General features: G+C 37.4%; 1 protein-coding gene across 2 annotated transcripts in view; it reads right to left on the reverse strand.

Moving 5' to 3' along the window:
- The window catches only part of BCAT1 (branched chain amino acid transaminase 1), a 75,251-nt gene that overhangs the window by 20,683 nt on the left and 40,637 nt on the right, over nt 1-13,931 (reverse strand). For both annotated transcript variants that reach the window (XM_023532412.1, XM_023532411.1), the window contains exon 6: nt 4,768-4,931. In XM_023532412.1, the coding sequence (XP_023388180.1) occupies nt 4,768-4,931 (164 nt within the window). The remainder of the gene's footprint in view (nt 1-4,767; nt 4,932-13,931) is intronic.

A 13,931-nucleotide genomic window follows, 5' to 3' on the forward strand; every position in this document is an offset into this window, starting at 1 on the left:
TGCTGTAGGCGTTTAAAAAAATAAAAAATAAATAAAAATAAATAGAAAATCAATAACTACTATCAAGCATCAATGTTAATGTCCACAAAATACCCACCTAGGCCTTTGAAATGATCTCTTTTATGTCTGGGCAAGATTAAAATGTACAGTATTGTCTAAGTAAAAGTGTCAGTTAAGCATAAGAGCCATGTAGTACGGTGGCTATCTGCCATTTCTCATCTGTACTGCTTCCCTTCCCACTATGTTCGCTGTGGCCCTTCCCATGGAGCAAAGTCATTACACTTGGGTTGACAGTCGTAGCATCTTGCCTTGCACAACTGAATTAAAGGGTGGGCATGTAACCTAAGCTGCTCATGTAAATCCTTCTTTAGTTTATTCACTCATTCATTTTAATCTATAGAATGTGAAAGATGTATTTCCCCCTTAAGAGGTAGTGGCATCTTGTTTGCTAGGATGCAGGGGATCTATTGTGTCCATGATTGCCAGCCCTCACAGAAGGCATCTGAAATAGGAGAGCCCTTAGCGAACACACAGATGGAAGCTATGACGAGAGATGAGGGGAGGAGGGAACAAGGAAGAAGGGAAGGAAAGCGGGGTGCAGGACACATACGAGAGCAAAAGAAACTTGGCAACACGATTTGAGCCCCGAGCTGACCCACTGCTCCCACCCTACTAATGTGAGCCAATCAATCCGTTTTCTGCTTAAGATGGTTTGAGTTGGTTTTCTGAAATAATATTGACTAATAATCAAAATATTCTAGAAAGCTATGGGAAATAGGCATTAAACTATATGGCTATAGCAACCTGGGGCATGATAACATTTACTCACATCGAGGTAATATAAATTTAAAAGACCTTCAAAATACAGATATTAAAATGTAAAATTTCTGTTAATCTAAAGATGATACCATTCTGGTATATGAAGCTTTTTTTATCTGTTTAATAAAATAACTCAGATAGCCTTTATTTAGAATTGATGGTAAATAGGCAATAAATGAGTTAAATTATGAATATTTTTTAATAATGAGTATAAATCAGACTTTAGTGGGGATCCAGTAGGAAGACTACTGATTTGGGGCCAGGAGGCTTAGGTGCATCTCCTGCACTTCTACTATTGGGCTATTTTGTGAACTTAAGCAAGTCAGTTAATATTTTTGCCTCACTGAATTCATCTGGCAAAGTACGTGCTTTATATACTACATAGGGCTGTGTGTTAAAAATAAGATAATAACAATAAAAGCTAAGAAACAGATTATATAAGCCTCGTATCCTAGTGAAATTAAGGTTTTTTTTTAAAAAAAAAAACTATTATAATTGACTTTTCTCTAGTTCACAGACACAAGTGTTAAGATTTTACCATATTTGAAATAAATGATTTTCTTTCATAAGTAAATCCTCTTGATAAAAAAAAAAAAGAATTTTCACAGTATGAATTATTTAGCCTTTGAAGAAGCTTCTAAAAACAAACACACATTCTTTTGAGAGGTTGGAAGAATGAAAAACTATAGTTCATTAGCAACGTAAAGCTATTTGGGTAGGAAAGAGAATTAAAAACCTCAACTGTTTCAGCACACTGAAAGGAAAATGAGTTATTATTTGTTTGGTGCTTATTTTACTGATTATGATGTTCTATAGGTGGCGATTTTTCCTAAACACAAGTTTTTCTCAAAATTCTCTCTTAGCTATAAACTGCATTATTAATATTCACACAGTGAGTGATACCACACGGTACACGGTTTCCCTCCCACATGCTGCCAATATTCAGAAGAGAAACACATGGCACTGGAGGTAAGAGAAAAATGAAAAAGTGGGAAACTGTATGAAAAAATTTTAATATAATTTCAAATAGAATAAATATCTGGGAGATGAGATATTAAACACATCTCTCCAGAAGAGTAAATTGTATTATGTGAAATCCAACTGATTGTCCTAAGATAGAGTTCAGGAGGTGAAACAAGAAAGAAAGCCTCATAATAACTACAGTCTGTTGAGAGGTTACTACCTGCCAGGCAAGGCAGGGCACTAGGTACATAACCCCATTATTTCATTGAATCATCTTAATGCAACCCTAGATTTGATTATACTTTTGAGGATTTACAGGAAAAGAGGACTTAACTGTGTAAGATCACACAAATACAAGCACATGGCTCCCAAATATCTCTGACTCCCAAACCCATGCTTTTAACTGCTAGGTTACAATACCACATTTACTGAGAGTTTTCTATATGACCCATGGTCCGAGGCGCTTTATATTATCTCACTTAATCCTCAGAGTTATGGTGGGAATTATTACCCTGATTTCATAAATGAGGAAACTGAGGATTAGAGCAGTTAAGTAACATGAACAAGGCAGTTAGGTTTTTAAGCCAGGTCCTTCTAACTTCAGAACTTGTACTCAAGTGCAGAATGAGAGTGCAAGAGAAAAAGAAAAAAAAATTAAGGTGGGAGGGTGGGCAGGCCTAATTCTTTCCAAATTAACTAAGAACCTAAGAAATTGCTTGGGAACAAAGATGTTCCTATGATGAAAGACTTCATCACAGGGGTCAGAGCCAGCTGTCAAGCTCAGTGCTTCTCAACTCTGGGGGCACATTTTAAAAATTCTGATGCTCAGGAAATATGCCTGACCAAATAAACCAGAATTGCTGGCCGTGAGACCTAGGTATCAGTAGTTGGTAAAGCTCTCCAGGTGGTTTCCGTTTGCAACCACAGGTGAGAACCTCTGAGTAAGAACTTCAGCTGTGTGCCGTTGTATTATTTTTCTCACATATATTTAGAAATAAAAAGATAATATCTTGGATGGCTTCAAAACAGTGGAGTAATATTAGAATATAAAAATGCCTAGGGTGACATAGGTCCTAAAAAAGGCTTGGAAAGGAAACGTTGAATTAGTTCGGTTTAGAGAATAAGCAATAATATACAAATCTAAGGTTGCAACCAAATGGCCTCGGCAATTAAATAGGTTGATACTCAATGCAGAATCGTTTGTGTCCCTTGCACTTTTCCAGGTGGGAAGTATAGAAGTAGAGAGTTTTAGGATTTCTTGGAAACAATAGGTAAACAGGTTAAAAGTCCATCCTTTTGGATACTGCCTTCCCACTGGCCATTTTTGCTTTTATTTATGAGTTTCAATACTTCCTAAGAGATTTTAAGTGAACTTCCATTGATCATGGTCCACTTGAGCTTAATGCGTCAAAGTATTTTTTTAAATATACTTTATTTTTCAGATCAGTTTTAGGATTACAGAAAAATTGAGCAAAAATTACAGAGTTCCCATATACCCTATTCCCCCACTTCAATTTCCCTTATTATTAACATCTTGCATTAGTGTAATATACTAGTTATAATTGATAAGCCAATGTTGATACACCTATTATTAACTAAAGCCCATAGTAATATTAGAGTTCACTCTTAGTGAATATAGAAAATATTAGTTTTTAATTGGCCTATAGTGATCATGTATTCTGTGATAATGCATTGTATTATCTTTATAATAAGTAACAAACCTGCCCACATACCAAAACTAAAGATTTTCCTGCAATTTCTCAATGTCTGCATGTTATCTTTTCCCTAGGCAGGTAGGGGGAGCTAGAAAGTAAGATTTAAAGAAGGAAAACTATTTTAAATTATTACTTCTTTGTGCATTCTAAGAGAAGTTTAACAAAATACAGATGTTATGCAGTGGTGCATATGAAGAAGTCTTAATGAGTTAAAAAAAAAAAATTAAGAGAGTAAACAAAAGTAGTTTCGACCTGGCTAACCTAGGCCATGGGAAAGAGTGCTCTAAATAAGAAGGAAAAGTGACTTCTCAGTTTAATTAACTCCATTAGAATTTCTCTATCCATTGAGAGAATGCAGTTGTTGAAAATGGGAACAAGGATGATGGGACGTAGAATTTTATAACGTTTTTTGGGAAGAGGTTGGCGGGAGGCGGGCGGGGGGCAGGGGCGGCGGTGAGAAAATAGACAAAGACTACAGAGGGGTCAGAGCCAGCTGTCACTGTCTCTCTCACATCCCAGAAGCACGTCATTTGACTCCCAGGACTTCCTGAATCTACATTTGTACCCAGGCCCAGAAGACGGCCACTGAGTCACCTTCCAGGACTGCTGCTGCCCCAGGTATGTGATACACATCAGCATTTGGTCCACACAAGGAGAAACCCAAGCTGGTTAATTCAGCTATTCTTGTTCAGCCACAGGGGTATTCCCCATTCACGGCCAAGTCCACCCCTGAAATTGTCTAACACTTTTCAAATGTTCTTTTATTTCCAGCCAGCTACATATGGCCTATGAGACTGGCCTGACAGAGCCAAAGCAGGGCTGTCCCTCAGCCAGTTGGCAGCAGGTATGGCTACAATCTGTGGCAATGAAGACAGCACTTCAGTGAAGCAGGCACCTTCCCCAGAGAGGGCTCCTTGGAGCCAAATGAGGGCCTTGCTCCCTCCCAGCACCAAAAGCTCTTTAATGCCAGACATTAGCCTGCAGCCAAAGGACCAGCATCCAGGGCAGTTCATTCAAAGCACTGATCCAATTCCTGTTTTAGTTATGTATTTTAATTCATGCCTATGCATAACATTCAATGTTTCTCCCTTACAAAGGGTCGCAGGTTATCCTTTAAACAACAGCACTTTTAAAACACAGAAAGCTAAACACAAAACGAAAATGAGCATTACAATGGGAATATTAACACATGTACTTGTATTGAAGTGATGTGTCACCAAAATGGTCGTGAGGAACTCTTTCCTTTAGACAGAAATGCAGACTGACTTACCCTCCCATCTTGCAGTCTCCAGTCCCACCTTTCCAGGCCCTTACAAATTTTGGATTGGCCCACAGGGACACTGGATTAAAGTTTCCTCTTGAAAAATAAGGTCCCACCGGGCTCAGGATTACAAAGATCAGGGCTTTGGTAGGCTTCTTGACTCCAAGAGAGGGCTGCAATAAAGTAAAAGTACACACAACTCTTAGTCTAACATGTAGATGCCAGTCTTAAAATCTAGAATAGATCTATAACTGTCTCCGAAAAGGGCCACCTAAGGACAGAGACTGTCACTTCTAACATTGAGTCACATAAAGCTTTTTAAGAAGTCTTTTAAGAAGAAAACACCAAAAATGGAGTATTTAAGTTTCATTTTGCTTTGCTTTCTGAGTTGTTTTGATTTTAGAGGAAAAGCAAATGTCTCAATTTTGTTGTTGTTGTTAGTAGGGTTTTTAGAGAAGTATATTTTTAACAACTAGCTATATAACACCTTTCCATGTTGCATTGGCTAGAAATTGAAAAATGGAAGAACTCCGACATGATTTTAGTCTTTGGAGGTGAAACATAATATTTGCTTCTGTAACTTCCCCTTCTGTTTTCAGACTACTGAATGCTTAGTTTAGGACATGGCAGGGCCTCCAGCAGGTGGTGTGGGTAAGGGAGTGTGCCATTACCAGATCTCACTGTGACAGGTACCAGATAGCAAGTGTAGCTTCACTAGAAGCAAAGACACCAAACAAGATAAACATCTCCTCAAAAGGCAAAGGATGAAGGATTCAGGAACTTGTCTCATGAATGACAAAGACAGAAGATGGCCTTTCCCACAAACATTCATTAGTCAACACTGCAAAATCATACAAATTCCATTTCAGCACAAAAGCAGTTATAAGTAATTACTGTCAGTTGTTAAGGAAGAAAACTGAGAGACTGAAATTTTTGAGGGCTACATATCATACAAGACAAAAAAGGTCACTGGGCCAACCTGTGCCATTCAAGACCACAGGAAGTAAGAAAACAAGTCAGGACTACTACACTGAGAGTCTTGGGATATAAAATGTTTGTATCCAGTCTTCACTAGAGTCTAGAATAACTGGATGGAGGAGGAATCTGTCATGGAAAGAACAAGAAGAGATTCAGTTCTGACAGGGAAGGTGATTCCACTCGCATTCCATGTGAATATGAAGACCGAGCCTGGGTGGCCATAGGGCAGACAGACATCGGATGACAGGTAACCAAGTTAAAGAAATTAGTCAGCAAGCAACAGGTTTTGGTTTTTGGCATATGTGTGTTTGTCCTTTAATAGCGGCTGAACAGGGCTACCCCACCAGTAAAAGAGTGAGAGACTTAAAGCTTCATTTACCTCTTTGGGGTTCATTGTTTGGGAGAGAAAACCTCAGAATATCCACATGTGCTTTCTTTCCCAGTTTTAATAAAAATATCAGTTAAGTAAGTACAATGATCCCTCCCTATCAGAGGAGCTTTAAAGCTTAAAAAAAATTTTATGGACCCTAATATTGAGGAATCAAAAGAAGCTTCTCAACATTATTTAGAAATATGACGCACAGTCTCAGTAATTTATCTAGCTCCTAAGTTTCTGAATAAAACAGCTTATTTATGGAAAATCTGATAAGAATTTTATTAGCTATCGCAAGAATGTCTGGACTTTTTTCACTCTAAACTCATGTGTTTTTTGCAAACCACATCATACTAAAAAAAGTAACAATAACTCACCTTCGTGGAAATTTTTTTTCTGAGATAAATTTCATCTTATTCATTTCCTTACCCCAATTTTAATTGACAAACTCCCATATATTCCACTAGGTGGTAGTATAGAGAGCATAGATGGAAAATGGGGAAAAATTCTATAAATTAAATCTATTTCTGGAAAAAAAATCTCCATAAACTTTCAGTAATACATTTATTCTTAGCACACAGGTAAATTATAGATTAGAATTTTTCCATGCTGAGAGAGAGGCTGTTTATGTGTACTAACATTTTATTTTCTAAAGTTTAAGCACTGTTAACTCATGTTTTATGAGTATATCAAGTACTGGTATTGATCACAACTTAGTCACCTTCATCCTTAAATGATTACTTATATTGATTGTCTTTTCATGAAAAGTCAAATTTACTGAAAATTATCAAACACGATGCTTTAAAAGAGAGAATAAATTAAATGTAACTGCATCAGGAAGGGAGCTTGGTGATTGGGTTTCTACCCTCAGGAACCATTATTTTTTTTCTTTGTCTTAATTTTCCCTTCTATCCTGGAAGACAATTTAAATTCGTGCCACTGCTACAATTATGAGTAACATTTATTATAAAATGGTAATCAAATGGCATTAACATAATTCTCTCATGACAAGGTACGCTTCTGATCAAATCAAGTAAAAGTCATACCAATAGAGAAGATATGAAAGACAACAGCTGACAAGTTGTATAAATCGGTTTCAATAAGCTTCATTTCTTTATAAACACTTTGATTTTTTATTCTTCTCTGCCAATTCTTTGATTATTTTAATACATAAGAAACCAAAGAGGGCTTTTTAAAAGCCCCATGAAAATGAGGAATATAAAATCTCAGATGCAGAGTATATAACTTCTCAAGGGACCACAATGACTTTGAAATTAAAATTCTGATGTGTAACAACAGATACGTCTTACTTTATATCTCACAGTTAAATACATATACAAGGGTATTAAATATGTATATACTTTGCACGTAATAACAAGACACTGGGTGTGATGAAAAATAACGAGACATCACAGTGAAAAGTACCACTTATGTCTGAGTCAGTCAGAAAATTAGTTTATAGAATTGTCAGCGCCTCCCAGCTCACGGGCTCCGCACCTCACTCTACCCCAACGTGGCAAAAATGTCTAGCCCTAGAGACCAAGGGGTTCATCGAGTCTCTGATTGCTATTTTCCAAAAGTATGCTGGAAAGGATGGTAACAAGTGTAAACTCTCCAAGACTGAGTTCCTGACCTTCATGAATACAGAACTGGCTGCCCTCAGAAGAACCAGAGGTGTCCTTGATGCATGATAAAGAAATTGGGCGTCAACTGCAATGAGCAGCTAGATTTACAAGAATGTTTTAATTTTACCGGCGGCATGGCGGTATCTTGCCATGACGCCTTTACTAGTTTCCAGAAATAAATTTGAGGAGGCCTAGAAGCAGGTCTCCACACTACCCCCTTTCCTTTCAGCCCCTCCCCCCCACCTCCATCATCATTTCTTCACAGATCACATATACCCTGAGCCCAGTGCAGCCACCATGCCGGGCCCCTCCTGCTGGTAGTAATAAACATTATCATTTTTTAAAACACCAGCACACAAAAGTTTCTAAAGGCAGAATTTCAGAGGTAATCTGAACAATGGCAGAAAGAGCTCAGCAAGCTAAGAAAATCATACGTTTTAGCCTGGAAGGCAGAGAAGCACAGTAACTTTGTGGAGACTAAAGAATAATTCTGCCTAGGCAAGGCGAATAGGAGAGACAAGGAATAAAATAATTGGGAATAACAAGGCAACATTTTTTGGAAAAAATGGTATGACTTTTTTGTTAATCTTGCCATTTTTTAAAAAAGATTAGTTAGAGGAGAAAACGGTAAAGAATACTGGACTGATGGGTGCTGAAAGAGACGTGAAGAGAACCAGAGCCTTGAGTGTTTGTCACCAAAGGAAAAACAACTCCATGTAGTTGTTTTTGTAGGAAAACCTGACAAGGTGAAAGATTTTTTAAAAAAACCTTCAATCATTATACAGTACTTTTTGGTTTCTAAGACATTAGTCCAATAATCTAGGAAGTTAACAATTATAATTTTTAAGTGGGAGAAACTGACATTCAAAACAAATGATTTGCCCAAGGCTTCACAGTGATTACACTCTAGATCTTCTACTCAGAGCTCTTGTTACAATATCAAAATTTAAGAAAATAAAACAGTGAAGTCCCCAAGATTTCCTAATCTGAAGAGAGCTCAGACTGGGGTCTCCCTCCCCATTAGCACTCACACTACGCATCCCATGCTCAAATCACAGGGAACCTTGTTCCCTTTCTCTTCTTCCTCACCTTCCTACCTCTAAATATTCTCCCCGTTATGAATGAAATGTGTCCGCCCCAAAATTTGTATGTTGAAACGCTAATCCACCAACCCTCATGTGACTGTATTTGGAGATAAGGCCTTTAAGGAGGTAATTAAGGTTAAATGAGGTCAAAAGGGTGGAGTCCTAATCCGACAGGGCTGGTTATCTCTGTAAGAGGAAGAGACACCAGAGGATGAGCCTCAGGTCCTCACCTTGCCCCCTTTCTTTCTCCCCTGACACAAAAGGCCCTGTGAGGACACAGTAAGTAGGTAGGCATCTATAGGGAGGCCTCACCAGAAACTACCTGATTGGCACTTTGGTCCAGGACTATGAGAAAATACATTCTGGTGTTTAAGACACCCAGTCTGTGATGTTCTGTTATGGCAGCTGGAGTAGACTAAGACATCCCCTCTCTCCCCTAAGTAATATAAACCCTTCAATGTCAATTTAAATATCATTTAAATGTCACTTCAGGAAATGAGACCTCTAGACAAGGATGTAGGTGCTTGTGTTATTATAGTGACCTGCACTTTCTTACATTTAGTAAAATGGTTATCACACATTCTTACAACTGCTTATTTAATCCTCTGCCTTTTGCTAATCTGTATACTCACTCCATGCAGTAGAAGATCATCTTTGTCCCCTATACATAGCATCGTACCTTTTTATACCAGGTTTACTAAATATTTATCAAACAACTGTCTATTTTAAAAAGATGTTGTTTTCTAGGAAAACAACCTACATGACTATTTACCATACTTGAATTATTTTGATTTAAAAAAAAGCTTATGCTAACTCTAATATGTTGCATTGACACCATAGAGAAAATGTTCCTTTGTTTCTTGCCTGATTTCCTTTAGTGCTGGCCTCTAGACGAATAGATAATTAAAATGCAGACAATGAAAAAATATCATCTGGGAAGCTAAAGTCCAGAATTTTCTGAGGCTTGCTATAAAATGGGTTAGGGATAGGGCTGAGTTTATTTGTTTCTCAGTCCTATTCAAAGAGAGAGATAGTATAGATTTAACACTTGACAAAAACAAACAAACAAACAAACAAACAAACCCTGAGCAGTCAACTCTTTTTTAGTTTTTTAAATACAAATAATATTAAAAAGTTAAAAGAAAACTAAGATAAGGTGAAAAAGACTAAAAGAATACAACTGTCTTACCTTATATTATGTAAAGGCAGTGATGACTGCTCACAGTGTTAGTATAAGGATTAAATCAGATAATCTGTGTAAGGCACCCAGGGCCAGATTTTTTTCAGGCATTCGACAAATAGCAATTTTTATTATTGTTTTGTAAATAACTGATAATAGCAATAGCAGTAAAATAAATTCAATATGTACCAACACATAGCTCATTAGGATGACATTAAGATGATTGTAGATATGACCATAGAACCACATTCAACACTCAGTGTTAGAATTGTAAAAAATGAGTACTTCAGTAAAAGACAAGGATTATTATGCTGATGACCTGGAAAAACCAGGTTGGTAAATTTGAATTCAATCATAAACAGAAATTTTAGCCTGGATTATTAAGCAGCTAATCAAGAACACCTGATGGGGAAATACTCAGAAGGAGCCAGAATGAGTCACTCTTAAAAAAACCATGCTTCATTTCCCTTTCTGAAATGACTCTAGATCAAGGGTAAGCTAACTTCAGCCTGTGGTCCATTTTGTTAAAAGTTTTATTGGAACATGTGTACTCATTTGTGTTACCTATGGCTGTTTTTGTGCTACAAAGGCAGAGTTGAGAGTTGAACAGCTACCTAGCCCTTCACAGAAAAAGTTTGCCAGCCCCTTTTCTAGATGACAAGACAATGCTACAAGAGGCTTTTCCTTGTGCCAGAAATGGCCTCAAAATCAAGATCTCCTCACTGAGCTAGACCCAGCATTCAGACTTTGTGATTCCAACAAGCCTGGTTCAATTGACTGGGCCAAGCATGGTGCTCAGCCTCAAACAGAGAGACAAATAAGACCAACATAGGGAGCTGACAATTGCCATCAAGATGTACCCCAAATTGGCAATTTCCACCCACCCAAGTCAACCAAGTAAGGAACAGAAACCTGAGGGGACTAATAAGGGGAAAGGATGTTACACTCGAGGGAAAAGCTTTCACAAAGACAGTGCTATCTATGAAATAAGTGTGTGGGGGAAACTACAAGCTAGAGGGCAAGGTGAAGGTGGGGTGTGTGGATGTTCCTCCACCCAGTCAAATATCACTGCCTGCCTATGCTGTCACCCTTAAAAGTAGAACCACAATAGAAGTATAATTTGGGAAATCTTTTGAATATTTTAACAATCACTTTTCCCTTTCTTCTGGATCATTTCTATCCGCTTAAAAATATGCCATAATATCTCCCATCTAAAACAAACACACTCCCTTACCCACATGTCCCGCTCCAGGCATCCATTCATTTCTCTGCTCCACTATATAGTAGAATTCCTTACAAAATTTGAACATACTCACCATCATAACCTCCCCTCCTGTCATTCTCTCTTGAATCCATTACATTCAGGCTTTCAACCCCTACCACCTGGCTGAAATATGCTTAGCAGTATCACCAAGAACCTCCTCATTGCCAGATCTGAGAGTCAGTTCTTAGGCCTCATCTCACTGGTGCTACGGGCAGAATTTGCCACAGTTGATTATTGCTTCCATGTTCTTCACCGAGTACACCAAGCCCTCTGTTTTTCTTTCCACCTTACACGGTACTTCTCATTCTCAGCTGAATCCTCTATGCTCCCTTTCTTCTAAACGCTGGCTTGCCCCAGGGCTTAAAGCCTGTCTTTACATCATTATCTACAGATCTTCCCTTGATAACTTCACCCAGGCCCTAGGCTTTAAAGGCATTTTATGTTAATTATTAAAATGTATCATTTAAACTCCAAACTCTCCCCATCCCTGAATTATAAATCTATTCATCTACTTAATATCACTAGCTTAAATTACCATGTCGAAAAATAAACTCTGATTCCACTCATCATCACGCCAAAAAATAAACAAAAATAAACCTTCTCCCTCACTCTTCCCTGTCCCAACAAACGCTCACTATCTAGTTGCTTTGGTCCAAAGGAAAATTTGACATATCTCCTCTCACACGCACATCTAATCTACCAGCAAATTGTGTGAACTGCAATAAATATCCTTGAATATGTGTCTTTATGTGCAGTAGGGGATATGCCTATAGCATATATTTCTTGAAAAAAGCCTACATTTTAAGATTCCCAAATTAAATTTTTCTGCTTTACTCAATTTACCAAAAACTGTTCTAATGTTTGTTATAGCAGCATAATGGCTGATCAACAGGACACTGGTTATATGCTACCATATTACACAGATTCTAAGATGTCCATTATTTTTCACATTTAACATGTGTGAAATCTGGGCTCAGCATTTTGCAATTGCTACTGGCTAAGCAGCACAGCAGTCATGGCAGAGCTGGGATTGCCAGACTTGGAATTACCTGTTCATACTGATGGTAACTCCAATGGCTTATGGGCACTGGTAATGCTATACATGTTGATTTTGCTATTTAAAATACCTTCAAAAAAAGTTATGGTATGATTTGGCACTAAAAGAAAGGTTACCACATAGAAAGGCACAAAAACAGAAGCAGGACATATATTGATATTAGTGAAACAAATACGTGTAATAACATTAAACGAATGCAATTCAATATTTTCTTGCAAAGTAACAACTGAGTCTTCTAATGGGACCTACAGTAGGAAGTAATCCATAAGAAGATAAAGCTGTGTTAGCTTTTATTATTAAGATACATAATAAAAATAAAATGCCTATCACAAGCCCAGCAAAGTAACTGATGGCAGGAGAAATCACAGATTTCTTCACAAAACATACATTAAAAAAAAAAAGGCTGGTCTAATTAATTCATGAACTCTCAAGATTATCAGGAAAATACTGTGTCATGGTTTAATTGGCAATATTTTTCCACTTCAGTGCATAAAATAATGGTACATCTTATTATAATTTATGGCATCCTGTATTCAATTAGGTATGAAATATGTGTACAATGGAATACCTTACAGCTAGAAAAATAGAAAAAATAGAGGTAGATCTATGTTTACCGATATGGAAAGAACTTCAAGACAAATTATAAGTACAAAAACAGTAATACAAACAAAATTGTTCATAGTATGCCTATATATTTGTGTAAAAAAAAAAAAAAGAAAAGAAAAAAGAAAAAATAAGAATGGGGGCAGAGGAGAGAAGGTACAGACAGGGAGCCAGAAACAGCCTTCATCTATGGAAACGTGACATATCAACAGCTGGCATTGTAAAGCAGCGAAGAAAGGATAGACAACTCAATAAATAGTGATTGAACAACTCAATGACCATGTGGAGAAAGATAAAATTGAGTCCTTCACACAAAGTTCACTTCCAAATGGATTTCATTTAAATGGAAAAAGCAAAACTTTAAAATGGAAGTATGACCTTAGAGTAAGGAAGAATTTCTTTTAAACATAAATATCGCAAAACATAAAGAAAAAATAATTACATTAAAATCAGTATTTCTGTTCATCAAGACATGGGTAAGAGAGTGAAAAGGCAAGCCACAGACTGGAAAACTATCTGCAATACATTTATCTAACAAAGGATTTGCCATAGACTGGGAGCAGGGAAGTGACGTTTGCTCAGCACTGTATGCCTAAATCTAGCTCAGTGGCTGACATATAAAAGATGCTGCAGTAGAGAGGTTAAGAACCTAGGCGTTCCTATTCAACCTCTTTGGGCCTCAGTTTCCTCATCTCTAAAATGATGCCAGTAGCATATACTCACAGGGTTGTTGTCAGTCAGTGTACAGAAAGCACTGAGCATAATTACACTTAGAGCTTCATAATGCCAGTGATGGTGATGATGATAAACTGAATGATTATATTTCATCAAAGAGAACCAGGAGTTTCCTGAAAAACAGCAAGAGTTTCTTGGGATGGAGAGTTAAGATGGGCCTAGGGCATCTTGCTGAGAAACAACAACTCTTTCAATAGTTTTCTGGGTTGTGTATTTCAAACTGCTTACTGCAGTCTTATATGAGGAAACAGGGAAATGGAATCCCAGTTAGGG

The sequence above is a fragment of the Pteropus vampyrus genome, unplaced genomic scaffold (assembly GCF_000151845.1).
Source record: "Pteropus vampyrus isolate Shadow unplaced genomic scaffold, Pvam_2.0 Scaffold82, whole genome shotgun sequence".
Taxonomy (NCBI): domain Eukaryota; kingdom Metazoa; phylum Chordata; class Mammalia; order Chiroptera; family Pteropodidae; genus Pteropus; species Pteropus vampyrus.